The sequence below is a fragment of the Cygnus atratus genome, chromosome 1, assembly GCF_013377495.2.
Source record: "Cygnus atratus isolate AKBS03 ecotype Queensland, Australia chromosome 1, CAtr_DNAZoo_HiC_assembly, whole genome shotgun sequence".
NCBI lineage: Eukaryota > Metazoa > Chordata > Aves > Anseriformes > Anatidae > Cygnus > Cygnus atratus.
Genome location: NC_066362.1, coordinates 75,029,218 through 75,043,892, shown reverse-complemented (window position 1 = coordinate 75,043,892; position 14,675 = coordinate 75,029,218). Strand labels below are relative to the sequence as shown.

At 42.9% G+C, this 14,675-nt stretch overlaps 1 protein-coding gene and 1 long non-coding RNA gene across 2 annotated transcripts; both read right to left on the bottom strand.

Moving 5' to 3' along the window:
- Nucleotides 1–1,228: 1,228 nt before the first annotated feature.
- Nucleotides 1,229–7,518, bottom strand: LOC118245166 (uncharacterized). Its single transcript, XR_004777778.2, has 4 exons — nucleotides 7,401–7,518; nucleotides 5,116–5,259; nucleotides 2,013–4,449; nucleotides 1,229–1,898 (listed from the first exon to the last, which is right to left on the bottom strand). It is a non-coding gene; the product is annotated as an uncharacterized LOC118245166 (long non-coding RNA).
- Nucleotides 7,519–11,977: 4,459 nt separating this feature from the next.
- On the bottom strand, nucleotides 11,978–14,616 carry MCAT (malonyl-CoA-acyl carrier protein transacylase). Its single transcript, XM_035540950.2, has 4 exons — nucleotides 14,176–14,616; nucleotides 13,990–14,077; nucleotides 12,956–13,173; nucleotides 11,978–12,668 (listed from the first exon to the last, which is right to left on the bottom strand). Exons 1-4 carry the CDS (start codon nucleotides 14,614–14,616, stop codon nucleotides 12,246–12,248), a joined length of 1,170 nt encoding a protein of 389 aa, XP_035396843.1. The 3' UTR covers nucleotides 11,978–12,245.
- Between the last annotated feature and the right edge of the window lie 59 nt (nucleotides 14,617–14,675).

The following is a 14,675-nucleotide window of genomic DNA, read 5'->3' as shown; positions in this document are numbered from 1 at the left end:
AGGCAATATTAAGACGTTTATGTGTAAACAGTATCCAAGGTCATTGGCATTAAGCTGATTGAGAACACAGTACAAGACAAAGAGTAAATTTATCTCTGCTCCTTGGTCTGACGCCGATTTAAGAGTAAATCCAGCAACCTAACCAAGAAAAAAATGAATAACAATTACTTAACCTCTCCTCTTTCCTTAAAAGAAGCTGAAGGTGCCGATGGGTGCCTTGCAGTGCTTGGCCACGAATGGCCGTGGTTGAGGAGGAAGGCCTGCTGAAGCCTGGGTATCCCAATGAGGGGAGAGAAAGGTGGTGGTGGTGCTGGTGTCTGTGGGTCCTGCTGTGCCTACATACGGTCAGTAGCTGATGGCTTCTGGCTAGCAAGGGAAGAAAAGTCAACAGCTGAGGCCAGCAGCTCCTTCAGCCATTGCTGCTGCTTCTGGCAGAGGTCATAGGAAACATAAAACTTAAAAGAGAACAAACCAGAAAACCACTCTGGGCTTTAAAGTATATATTCCTCCTCGCTATTTCCCCCTAAGTGTCTGATATTTCAGTTTCTTGGTAATGTTAACTAGTTCTTCAACTTCAGTCATCTTATCAAAGACTTGTCCTTGTAAAATGGAATAGAGATTTGTGTTTGCAACAGTGTGGATGATGTCATGTTTTTAAAGAGTTGGCTATGGATTGAAAGGCATATATGCAAACAACCAAGCCTCTATTTGTTCTTCATTTAAATTTAGTTTGCATAGGCAGCTGGTAGAATCTGAAACAGTTTGAGATATGCTTTGATACCTCAGGGATAAGGGACAAGAGTCTTATCTGGCAATCTTTCTTTATGTAGGTAGGTTTGGGAATTTTGAGTTTGAATGCTGGAATTAGATCATTGACAGCAATTTTCTAATTTCACAACCATCTTTAAAATATACTAAATCACATACTTTAGTTCTAATTAGTTTTATCAGTCATGTCTGCATAAAGCATGCATAAGATGTAAACTGCACATATTATAGATATGTGATAAACTACATTAATGTGTAAATTATCATTGATGAATTCAGTGCATTATACTGAGAGATTATTGTGTCTACCTTCTTAAAAATTATTGCCACAGCAAATCTAATCAAACTGAATACAAGAAAATCTCAGGACCTTTATAGTTTTCCCCAACTCACCTGCTAGTATACACAGTTTAGCAATGTTTTCGTTTTTGAAGATTTTCTGTTCCCTTTTGCTAGGTTAAAAAAGAGACACAACTGGAAAAAAAATGACTAGGCAAAGTAAAAATAGAGTCAAGCATCTTTGGTAGAAAGAGGATTTTAATTATTTAATCATAATTGTGTTCATAAAAAGTCATAATTTCCATCATATACATAAGCATAGGCATTTAGAGAGCTTTTTAAATTTGGACCTATTCACTAAAACAGTAAATATGCATTTAACTTTAAATACATTATTCATTCTGCTGAAGGCATTTCACCATTTTAAAACTAAGCTTTTAGTTTGCTCAGTCAAAGCCTTACAAAAAAGAACGAGCTTTTTGATCTGCTAGCTGGGTTGGAGATACTTGCTGGTGCTAGTATGGGATCCTGCTGTGCCTCTCAGACACGTTGTGAGGATTAGGTTATGGTCACTTGCTATCTAAGTGGTAAGTTATTAACACAAACTTGGAACCTCTTGGTTTCTGTCAACCAAATTCAGTTTGCCCATTCTTTTTGTGTAAGCGAGAGAAAGAAGGAAAGAATGAGACAGATGGTGGAAGATCGATACATCCCGCTTTGGAGGATCAGAATTGGCTGTAACACATGATATACACTCTTCTTGCCCAGCTCTGTATGGATCTAGACTTGAGAAACAAACTGGGTCCACATTAAGGCAGCTTTCACATGTATGCCTATGTATACCTGTGCATCTAGATTTAAAAAAGATGACAAAAATTAGCAAATGGCCTGAGTTTGGCCCCTAGCTGCCAGAAAGGCCAACACTAAGCTTTGCTCTGCAATTAAATGAGCCACATCTCACACACCTTCAGGAGAATAGCCCTCTGATGAGTGCCTTTGCCCCAGCGCTGCCAGTTCTACCCAGTGCACAACAAATACCCTCTTCCTTAGCTCTCCCTGACTTGAATGTGGAGACAAATCGGTGGGTGAAAACAGCAGGGCAGGCTGCAGCTGAATCCTTGGCAGCAGGACTCAGCATCTACAGCAGTTTCTTTTTTAGCCTGTGGGAGGAAGGTATTATCATAACAGGTGTGAGGAAGCATATGCTGTGCTTTGGGCTTTTGTCATGGTATTGTATGGTTTGTTTACATTTCTGATTTCTGTAGTGCACCGACTTATTATAGGTCTCTTTCAGAACTCAATTTTCATCTCCTACAGATGTAGACATTTCCATTGTGTGGTCCTGCAAATGTGAAACTAGCATCTATTCTAGAAATGGAAAAAAATAGAAAATACCTTTTTTTAGAGATTTTTTCACAGTGCACGGTTGTGAAGTCTAAAAATAGTTGGTATAAACATGCAATAATAGACAGTTGAGTTTTTATGCTGTTTTTAAATACATTTGGTTTGGAGCTCCCAAACCAGGAGCTGCCCCAGATAATGCAGATCGTGCTGCAATAGTGCTTATGTTGCATCAGCCTTGCCCAAAAAATAGAGGGATGCAGCTGGTAACCCACTGGTCTAGTTGTTCCCCTGGAAAATGGAAGGGCCAGCTCAGGTATTAGCACCAGGGAATATGTTTTGTTTTTTTTTTTTCAAGTGTGACAGCTTCACTGTGTTGTACATACAGAGCCTTGGCACCTCATTCAGAGCTACAAAGTCCTCCAGGTGACTGGGTTTCTGGAAATCGGATATGGTGCTGGAAAAGTTGGAAGTCCCTATGGACATAACCCTTTTCCTGATCTTTGCTTGGACTGAGGAGAGGGGCATACAACGACACGTAAAGGAAGTGTTTAAAACAAGATAATAGTAAACTATAATCTGTATGATATATGCTAATATTTACTGAACATAAAGTAATCATTAGAATTTTCTCCCCAGTCACATTAAGTGTCACTAAGCAGAGTCTTTGCTTTTGTAGAACTAAGTTGGAACTTGGTACTAACTAACTTTTTATTTAGTTGGTACGAAGTTTCTGCTAGTTCATGGAAGTGCATTTACTTATGCAGTAATATATATACTGTAATTGATGATAAGTGCTTTATGGAAAATGTAATAATGTCTTCTAAATATTGAAAGAAGATCAGGAGTTTCTCAGTGCACAAAGGCCCCAATCTTGTCCCAGACATAAATCTTGAAGAAAGAGTTTATGGTATTGCATTAAGAGGGCAAACAAATCCACTATGAGCAGCTTTACCACAGACACCTTTTACTTGGCTTAGCTCCATCTCTTAGAATACTTTACATAGGTTTTATTCTGCAGCATGTGCTTAAAAGGACAAAAGAATCCAGTCTGGGGGAAATCCCATTCATTGTTTTCCAAGATCGGCAGCAAAAAGAATCAGCTCAGTAATGATGTAGCTGGGGAGTAGAGAGATAAAGCAGCAGGCCAAAGCCATGCCAGATAAAACCAATGCACATCCAGAGGACTGTCATCACAGTCAATCATCAGGCACTGTAAAGGCAGAACAGAGCCTCCCTCTGCAATGCTGCAGAAGCAAACATCCCTGGGGCAGGAGGAGTGCTGGCTGCCTGAGGGTGTGTGTGTAGTTTTAAATAGCCCTGGTGCACAGCTCTGATGTCGTTGGGCTTGATAAGTCAAATAAAAACATTTGCAAAAGCTACAGAAACATTAGCTCTGCTCTGAGATCTGCTGTGGGTTAAGTCAGCCTCTTTGGTGCTTTAAGGAAAGACTTATCAAGGTATTGGAAATACTAGAGATGCACAACTTGGGCTGAAACCCTGGGAGTTTTGTCATTTATTTTGCTAGAACAGGCCCATGTCTTATGATGTGCCTATGTGCTAGATCCTGGCTAGTGGTTTTGAATCACCTTCTGGTCAGCTGGAGCAATGCAATGGTAGGAGGTCATTGCCAACAGCCTAGGAAAGCATCTCATACTAAGTGAAACTACTGGGAAGCTATACTTAGCTATGCTAGCAATGTTTATCTAGATTTTCCAATTTCTAGGCTGTTTTGACCCATTGTGAGGAGGCCACACGTTTGAATCGCTGTACATCTGTTGGTTCACTGAAACTTTCCTTTGACCGCTCTCAAAATAGTTCTTACCTCAGCAACGCTCGCGTTCTGACTGCAGACCCAAAAGGGGTGAACGCGTACTCTGAACCACATCCATCTAAAATGAGAAGACCTTGCGCTACCAGACGCTGCTGGACTGACTCTGGTCTTGTTGCAGAGTATGATGTCCCAGACACGGAGAAGCCCCAGGCACTTTGTTCTTTCCAGCTACCCTGATGGAGAGCCAGAAGATGAAATGTATGGCAACCTCCTGGCAGCGCCAGATACTGCAGAGCAAATGGAGTTTAATATCAGGTATCATGCTGCAAGAATGCTCCTTCTGTCCTCCGCACCTGGGTACAACCCCCACCCCGACCTTCACGAAGACTCCCGGCTAAGCCATGGAATCACAGTGGATGCTATTGAAAGTGTAGTAGATGCAAGTATAGATAACCTGTAGCGCTTAGCACCAATTGTATGAGATTATGCTGCATTAAATGTGTACAACTTTTTATGCTGTCCAGGGACACAGATGTGGCTCTTCATTAGAAGCCCACCTGTTATAACAAGCAGCTGAAGAGGCCATTTTTATACAATTCTCCAGGCACCTCTCACAACAAACCAATAGTTCAGTGCTTTTTCTTTTTTTTTTTAATCCCGTGCATACATTTTTTCCAGTCAGGGGCTGTCTTTCCCATCTGTGAAAATTCCTTTCTGTTGTTGTTTGACTGACCAAACCAACCCTGAGGTTTTTTAAGTCAATCTCTAGAATAAGGCTTTTGAGTCCACTTACTGTGCAGCAGATCCCATAAACAGATCTCAGCAGAAATACAAGTAAAATAAAAACACAGTCATAATTATTTTTATACAAAAAAAAAAGCATGCACATCTAAAATAAACTAAATTTCATTGGAGATTTTCATCAGTATAGTGTCAACAGTTTGGGGACCCACCAAAATTCCTTAGCTTTTATGTTTGACAGCGGTCATAGCTCAGGGATCTGTGTGCCCCAGGATCTCGAACAGCCATTGTGCTTTGGCCAGTTCTACTCTAGCATCACCCATTAGCTGGAGAACTGGACTGCATCGTGGAGATCACTGGAGTAATTTTGTTGGACAAAAAAAAAAAGATCAGTTATATAATGTGAGACATTTTGAGTCATCTGAAGTGAAGGCTTTCAATATTTCAACTTTGTGGAAAAAAATTCTAGGACCGGAATACTGTTGTATTATATGAAGGAATTAGCTACCATGGCTTTTCAAAAGTGTCAAATATGCAAGTTTTTATGAAAACATCACAGCACTTAAGCCTATAAATATGGACTTAAGGTGCCTGATCAATAAACCTATAAATAATAAAAAAGCCCTAACATTTAGCTTTTACATGCCAAGCTTAGTCCATCCATTAGGGAAATAATTGTACCTGACAGTTGCAGAGTGCTTTTTAAAGAAGCAAGGTTGCAGTATTTTCCTCTAACGTGGATATCCTGAATGCCTTCCAGCTCAGCTGTCCAGGTTGGCCATCAGCTGGCACTAATTGGGGACGAATTTAACAGAGCATACAGCAGGAAGATTGAAGACACACTGCTTCACCTGGCACATGGGTGAGTTACCTTACTGACACCATCTGTTTTTGGCTACTTTTAAAAATCATGTTAGATAGAAAAATAATAACATTTCTGCACCCAAAGTAAAAAATAAAAATTATATATTTTTATATATATACGTGTGTGTATCACTACTACTGTTGCTTCATACAGAACCCAAGAAAGAAACCAGATACTGGATCTTATTTTACGGGGAAGATTTTTATAATGAAAATTGTTTCCACAGACTATAACCATTTACAGTCAAAAGACTTAAACAGTTTCTAGGTATTTAAAATTCCACAATAGCACTGTAGGTTTTCTAGATTAGACCATGTCTTTAAGCACAACTGAATGAGGAGAGGTCTGCAGCCTAGCAAGTGCGATGCTTTAGGGATTAACATGTTACTGCATGTCAAACAACCCATGGAGGCACACTCAGTAAAACACGGCTCAACTCGTTTGCACTGCCTTTTATCTGCTGAGAGCTGACAGGGCTGTCATCTATAGTTAAAGACCACAGATTAACTGCAGAAATGCAGTAATTAGCATAGTAATGTCCTAGTCTGAAAGGAGAGTCGACTATTGCAGATTTCAAGAGAATACGACCCGATTACACCTATGTTCCTGAACACAGGATATAGCCACACTCGGGCAGCCTCAGTCAGCTCAGATTCAGGCTGCACAGGGCCTCTGTGTCAGCCAGGCACACCTGCACTGGACCCTGATTCCTCAGGGACCAACAGCTCTTGCTGGGGTTCGCTGCTCTTAGCTGGAAATAAGAGCAAAGGCACATGGCTGACAGTCAGATCTGCTGCATGCTTCCTCATGTCAAGGTAGTAACCAGTTAATTCTAAAATCACATCTGTTTAGCTTTTAAAGCCTGACTGAGTTACCAGATTTTCCTCCTAAATATTTAGAGAAATGCACATGCATAGATTACTCTGTAGACTTTAAAGAAGGAACATATTGGAGTTGAGTGAGGCTTTGTTTTACAGTTTTCTACACTTGGCATTTAGTTTGCCAATTTTTAGAATAAAATTTCTATCCCCATGTTTTTTTTTCTGTTTTTGTCTGTTGTGGTTTCTTGTTTAATCATCAGGGTTGCTATCAGTGTTTTCCAGACATGGAATATTATTAAAAGTGTTACAAGAAGATTTGGAAATATTTCGAACAATAACTGGACAAAGAGGATCGCTGGTTATGGAAGCTGGGTATGAGCTCTCCCTCTTCTCCACCTTTCTGTTACAGCAACCTCACTCCCATCTAAGTGTCACCAAGTAAAGCCTGATAGGTGACTCTAGGTTCAGGTTTTTTCCTTAGTTTGTTGGTACCCCTCACCAAAACCAAAACGTCTTGTTCATAGACTGAGTGTGCCAAGTGTCTCCAAACACTCACATGCTAAGCTGCCACTGAAATCACTGGGGCTCTGTGCAAACAGGAGTCTCCCCACCATAAAAAACTGTGAGGCTATATTCTAGATGAGATAGGGTGGGTAGGCTGTTATAATCAGTGTTGTACCTTACATTTTGGAGGAGAGACGAGGACTCTGTGGAGTTTGGAAAGGACAGACAGAGGAGTGGATGGGTAAGACTCACCTCTGCGGCTTGTTCCTGCAGAGGCGCAGGGTGATGTTCTCAGTTTGGCACTAACCTTGCCTGCCAGCAGTCATCCTCACTTTTCTGCACCAGCTTTTCGCTTCTTGTCATTTCTAATGGCCTCCCCTTTCTTCCCGCAGATTTGTCGGCTTCCTTTCAGGTGCGTCTGCCAGAAGTTGGTGCCCGCAGCCTTGCTTGTTGTTGCATTTTGGTGGGCCATAAGTTATGGACTGCAGAATTAACACAGAGAATTACAATAGGAGGTCATTGCTGGACTCTGACCAATATAACTAACACCCAGGTGGTGGCAGCTGGTTTGTTTTTCAAATTTACACTGATAAAAATCTCTTTTATATTTAAAACCTAGGCTAGTGCTGGGTCACTGCTGTTTCATACTCTTTTTTAAAAGAAAATGTTTAAAATAATGAGGTTGTTGCTGGATAACTGCCTGACTTGCTAGTTTTGAAGTGTGAGGCCAGGTGATCAGAAAGTCTGTTTCTGTCCTTTTTTGTTTGTTTTAATGCAATACAAAATGTCTATTTCATATAAAGGAGTTTCTTGAAAATATTCTGTCAGTGGGGAAGACAGAAGGCATGCTGGTCATCCTTTAAATGTTAACACTGTAAAAGCAATAGCAAAGATTAAAACCATGATACTTTTCTAAAATTAAATTGTTGCTTTAAATGTTTTGCAGTGTTATCTACTTTGTTTCCTAGGACTGTGCTATTACACATTAATAATTTCATCTTGTACAGATTATCTAATACTAAAGGGCAGACCTCGGTTTACCTTTATTTAGTAAAATAAGCATATGGAACTAGTTTATTGGAAAAAAGAGTTGTTCAGATGAGCTAGCAATCATGTTGGTTGGACTGGCACTCAAGGGCCACCCAATCCAATCCATTACTTCTGCAGAACTTCTCAAAAATTGACTACAGATTTTTACATTCTTCTGTCTCTTTATGAAGTAAAATTCTGAGTTGCCCAGAGAAAACAGAATTTGATTGAATTTGAGAAACTTTTTTTTTTGATGACTCACAGCTTTTTGGAAGTCATGTGGTTACGGGGAAATAACTGACTAGAGGAAGCTTGTAAAATGGCAGCGGGATAGGTGTCACCTCCACCCTCCCTGGGCAGCAGCCAGGACACGCTGCCTTCTTGCCTCTCAAGAGCATGCCCCAGCCATGCCGAATGATCCTGCCTACCTGTGTGTGTGCATCCTCCCCGAGTGCTGCTGCTTAAGCTGCTTTTCACTGCACAGGACCACAGACAGAGAGAAAATGAAAGTGCATCTCTGTGGTTTGGGTATTCCCCTCATAAGAGGGGATACCTGCTTCCTTTCTCATCAAGTGAATACCACTGCTAGGGCACTTTCGAAACAGGAAAATACAGTATTTAATGGTGCAGTAATTTAAGCACTCGCCTGAGAGGCTGGAGTTTCAAATTCGAGACCTAGCTTTTAATTTGAGACAATGAATTTAAAGCACTCTTCTTCCTGTAGGTAAATGCCCAATTCAGAGGGTTGAGGGATGTGTTTCCTCTCCTTTGTGGATGGTACCAAATCCAATTAAGCGCCTAGCCTTCCACCTCAAACCACTCTTCTGGAGAAAAAAAAAATGAAGAGAAGGGGAGAGAGAGAGAGAAAAGAAGGTTGAAGTAGAATATTTTGTCCAAACATTTTATGTTAAAAGATTTTGAAATATCTTCAACTTACTAGAAATGCAGAGAAAAAAAAAAGTAACTAGAGGATGATGGCTGCAGTATACCCTTCAACATGCAAGCAGCAGCACGTAAACTAGAGTCTCTCCAAAAATACGTCACCTTTCTTTCACAATGCTCTGGACTCGATCTGCCATTCAGGAGCAGGCACGTAAGGTACTTTGCTAGAAAAGCATGTGTGGTACATTTGGAACCATGGTCTTACCCAGGCCAGAAGCTGGCAAACGGAATTGCCCATATAACCAAAAAAAGAGACCAAAACATCACCAGTGAGTTGATTGTTCTGTTTAACTCCATACTAGTGACATGATAGAAAATATTTTTAAGTCTTTTAGTAAGGTGTAAAAACGCCCATCAAAAGAGTCTAATAAACCAACTATGCGAGTGTAACAAATGTATCCATTGCAAATAATTTGATTCTTCCTGACTGAATCATTTTAACAATACAAAATAATTTCATGTATGTCTAGATAAATAATCTTTACGCCCAGGGGAGCAGCTATGTATAGGAGACTGCCACACTGCCTATTCCACATGAAAGCTGTAGGGGAGAGGGCTGTAGTTTTTCACTCTCAAGGACTGCAATAAATAACACTTTGAATCCTAGGGAAAGTTCAGCATCTGGCATGTATGGAATAAAACACAGTACTGGGGAGCATGAACTGTAACTACATCAACACCACACATGAAACACAACACAAACAGAACCTGCAGCAGGCATCAACACCAGCTGGGACACTGCAGTGAGCAGTAATGGCCAGGTTCCCGCTCACATGTAACTAGGACTCTTTGCTCAATGCCACGGCTCTGCACTGTGACTCAGGAGACCTGAATTTTATATATATATGTGTGTATATATATATATATATATACATACATATGTATATATTAATGCACACTTCCTCATGTGACAGAGTTTACAGCACTTGATTTTTTTTCCACATCCTGTTTCTTCTTGTTCCTAGGTGCAGGAACTGCACTGACTTTTCACATCATAAAACTTTCAGTTTCCTAAAGCAGAAGGCATAGATGAGCACACACATAAAAGAAATGCAGATAACAGTAATAAGACCTTGGATCCTTAATTGCCCTGCATGCCATTCTCCACCTAGCTGCAGACAAGTTTTACCACATGTGAGACACCCTCCCATTCCTTTATAGCCATGCACAGCATGATGTTGTGTCACCAGGTGCTACATTAAAGCAAGCCCTGAATGCTCTTGACATCAAGGCATAAAGCTGTCTGCCATACTTTTCAGCTTATATAAACTGTAACATCAACACAAGGGTATGATGCTGCTGTTTGTGCAGATGCCAGGTGCACAGAGGTAAAGCAAAGAACTGCAAGTGGTAGTGATGGCTGCTGCTCACCCAAATTAAACAGGGCCAACAAGAGTGGCATGCTCTTAGGGTCCTGTTGTCACTTCAGTATTCTGCATCTGTTGAAGGTGCAAAGGTTATCTAACAGTCTGTGCTGCATTTGCAAACTGAGATTTCTATTATGTTTTTCCCAAAGAGATTTTATTCCACGCAAAGCATGCAGTAAAGTGAAATAAGTAATATAGTAATATATTAATTATATATATATGTGTATATACACACATATACACACACTCACACAAATATGTATGGTAAGAACAGTATAAATAGAAGACAAGTCTTCAAAATTACCCCCAAAATGTTAAATAATTAAAAATCTGTAAACCATAAAGCACTATACTAAAAACAAAATTAGTGTCACCAGCATGCCATTCTCAGTTCTAACTACTATACAAGCTGGTTTCAAAGTCACTAACATTACTTTTGGTCTTACAAGATGTAGTCAGAAACTTCCAACACAGCTCATAATTCAATGTCTAAGAATGTTAATGTCATTTAGTTGGAATATTCTAACCACCTGGTGATAAATTTGTTATGCTTCACTTACTAATTAGCACATTCCTGTTAACGTAAGAGACTTCATCAAAATCTTTTTTTTTTTTTTTTTAACAGTCAGCCCAACATTTAACTGGCAGCCTGTAGTAGTCATATATGATTTAAGTAATGTATACTTTACTTTTTCTGTATATCTGCTGAAAGCTATTAAAATACCAAAAGCATGAAGAAAAGGGTAAAGTTCAGCTGAGGCTTCTGCTCAGCCATGCATGCACAATCTAGCCTCTACTTGCTTGTCTGTACCTGATCCCCTAACAAACACTGTTCTCTGATTTTATTCTTAAACCACGAAGCACCCCTTAGAGACAAAGTGCAAACAGAGCACGAATAAACTTTCTGTATAACAGCAACTTTCTGTGCTTTACCAGCCATGAAGCTCCTTCCAGGACTCTCTGCTCTCCACTGCATCTCCTGCTTCCGGGAGATGCCAGAGCTGGCAGAACGCAGTCGGGGGTACAGGGAGAAGTGACACCAGCATCCAAATTCCCCTGACTGAGTGCTGCTGCAGGGCTCGCCTTCAACAAAGTTGCCCTCCCAAGGATCTCAGCTCAACATTTCCAGCACCCCTGGTTTCTGCTTTGTCAAGAAAAGTCATTCAAAGCTCAAGCCTATGCAATCGCAGGGTTGGTTAGGGTTCCAGAACTCCTGCACCTCTTGGGAGGCTGGGAATTCTGTTAAGTTTATTAATTTGGGGAAACATTCATTCTGTATGAGGTATTTTAGCACAACCAATGCGGCATTGAACAACTGGAAGGAAAATTACTTCCTTCTACATGTGGACCTGCAGGCCAACTATCATGCACCCCATAGCATCCCAAATACAAACCCTTGGCAACCCAGCATCAAACAACCCAGCTCTGCCCAGAACCCAGGCCAAGGACCCTTGGAATGGGCAGTGACAGCTACCGACTGCAACTTGAATGCACGCACACACACAAATTAAAAAAAAATAAAGGAAAAAAAGAGAGGGGAAGTTGCTTGCAGGATTAAGGCCAAACAGAACACTATTTGGCATGTTTATTGGCAGTTTTGCAGTCCCAACACAGGTGGAAGAGCGACTTTGCAAGCTGCTCTCTTGTTCCACATCCGAGGCACACAGGGAAGGACAATGTTCACTGCAGTGACAAGCATGGTGCTCTTCTCATTGCGAGAAGCAACCAACGCTTAAGACTTCCTCTTTTAGGAGCATGAAGCTATTTTTAAATAACAGAGAAACAAGTTGCATGGATTTTTCTCAAAAATCTGTTTATGTCTCCGTTACTTCCTCGTCTTTTGAAACATCTACATGGCTATATTGCCTCCAGGCCTTTAGGTTACACTTTTTGAGAATTGCTCCTAGCTGCTTCCCAGGCCCCACTTCGTACGTGTAAGGAAATTCTGTTCCTTGCTTTCTTTCATAAACAGAATGCATGGTCTGTTCCCACAACACAGGTGAAACAATCTGCTTTACTAGCAGCTTCTGAATGTGTTTTGAGTGCATATACTTTTTGCTATCAACATTGGAATAGACACAGATCAGGGGTTTTTGAATCTCAATGCATTTTAGGACTTCAGCCAATGGCTCTACTGCTGGTTCCATAAGTCGTGTGTGAAAAGCACCACTGACTGGAAGCATTTTCGTACGTGTAAAATAATATTTTCGGGCATTCTCCTGCAAAAACTTCAAAGCCTACAAAAGAGAGACAGAAGTGAGTCTCACATGATAAAATTTTACTTGCTCACCCCACAAACCCCACAAGAACAATCTCACTAGACTTGGCATGACAAAACAACTCCTTTCCCTACCCAACAACTGAGCACACACTAGAAAACAAACAAACATCACAAAGCAACTACTTTTGTTTGGACAAACTCTTGCCACACAGGTTAACCTCCACATAGACGCGGAAAGAAGTTTTAAATACTGAAATGTTAAATTCAACCAAATGTTAAATTCAACTTAATCTGTAGCAATACCTGCAAGTGTCCCGCAATGACTCTGCTGTCTGGAAACAAATAGTTTGAAATTTCACATACGGGGTTTTCTATACCCAGCGATTCACAGTGCCTGCGAGCTTCCAAGCAGGCAAACTTGTAATTTGCCTCTGGCCGGCCAATCACTGACAGCATCCCACTGGGGACAGCCTCCGACGCCTTCTGCATAGCTTCAGCACGCACCTTCACTGCATACAGCGCTAGGGAGAGAGAAGGTAGAGCCAGGTAAACGTGGCCTTGGCTGACACTACGGTGTCACATCACGCACAAGCGGCAGCTGCTCGTTCCCGTTAAACGCTGATGCTTTCAGCGTAACGCTAGGTGAATTAAAGTGAATCATAGAATCATTAAGGTTGGAAAAGCCCTCCAAGATCATCTGGTCCAACCATCCCCCTACCACCAATGTCACCCACTAAACCACGTCCCTAAGCACCAGGTCCAACCTTTCCTTGAACACCCCCAGGGACAGTGACTCCACCACAGAATCACAGAATCATCTAGGTTGGAAGAGAACTCCAACATCACCTAGTCCAACCTCTGACCTAACACTAACAACTCCTCCACTACACCATAACACTAAACGCTACATCTAAACGTCTTTTAAAGACCTCCAGGGTTGGTGACTCAACCACTTCCCTGGGCAGCCCATTCCAATGCCTAACAACCCTTTCAGTAAAGAAGTTCTTCCTAATATCCAACCTATACCTCCCCTGGTGCAACTTTTTGCAACCACCTCCCTGGGCAACCCGCTCCAGTGCCTGACTACTCTTTCTGAGAAGAAATGTCTCCTAATTTCCAACCTAAACCTCCCGATGCAACTTGAGGCCATTCCCTCTAGTCCTATCACTAGTTATCTGCGAGAGGAGACTGACTCCCGGCTTCCCACAACTTCCTTTCAGGTAGTTGTAGAGAGAATGGTGTAAGCAGAAAGTAAACTTTAACAAAAAAGAGCCGGGTGGAGGGCGATGACAGAAGGGGGGTGTCCTACAAGCGGCTTCACAGCGTTTCCCCAGCACCTTCCGCGAAGTCCACGGCTCCGGCGAACACAAGTGCGGCGAACTCCCCGACGCTGTACCCGGCGGCGGCCACGCAGCTCTCCAGCACCTGCGGGGGGAGAGAGGACACGGGCAGCCGCTGGGGGGAGTGCCGGAGGCGCCATTTCGCGGCGCCAGGCCCAGGGCAGGCCCCGGCGCGGCCCTCACGTCAGGCTCCCGGTGGTTGAGCTTCTCCACGGCAGCCAGGGAGGCGACGAAAACGGCGGGCTGGCAGTGCCGGGTGCGGTCCAGCTCTGCCCGCGGCCCCTCCAGGCAGAGCGAGAGCAGGTCGTAGCCCAGCACCTTCTCGGCCAGGCGGTACATTTCCCGCACGCCGGGGTACCGCAGCAGCCCGCGGCCCATCCCCACGAAATGGCTGCCCTGCCCGGGAAAGAGCAGCACCGTGCCCTCCCGGGGGGGCCGCCGCTCCCGCCTCGCCGCCACCGCCTCCTCTCCCGGCGCCCCGTCCCGCTCCGAGCTCCTCAGCAGGTCGCTCAGCCTCGCCGCCCGCTCCCCACCGCCGGCCAGGGAGCTGCCCGCCCGTCGCGAGGCACGGCGGAGGCCGCCGCAGCCACCCAGCCGCCATGGCGCCGCGGCCCAGCTGCCCATGGCCACCGCCCGGCCGCCTCTCCCCGCGTTGCCACGGGAACCGGGCGGCCCCCGGCCGG

Bases quoted from the DNA above. Each gene is read 5' to 3' on its own strand.
- MCAT (XM_035540950.2), bottom strand. From the start codon at position 14,616: ATGGGCAGCTGGGCCGCGGCGCCATGGCGGCTGGGTGGCTGCGGCGGC. The intron at 14,078-14,175 runs GTGAGGGCCGCG...CTCCCCCCGCAG, and splicing joins TCAACCACCGGGAGCCTGAC to GTGCTGGAGAGCTGCGTGGC. The intron at 13,174-13,989 runs GTGCTGGGGAAA...CTCTCTCCCTAG, and splicing joins AGCCGTGGACTTCGCGGAAG to CGCTGTATGCAGTGAAGGTG.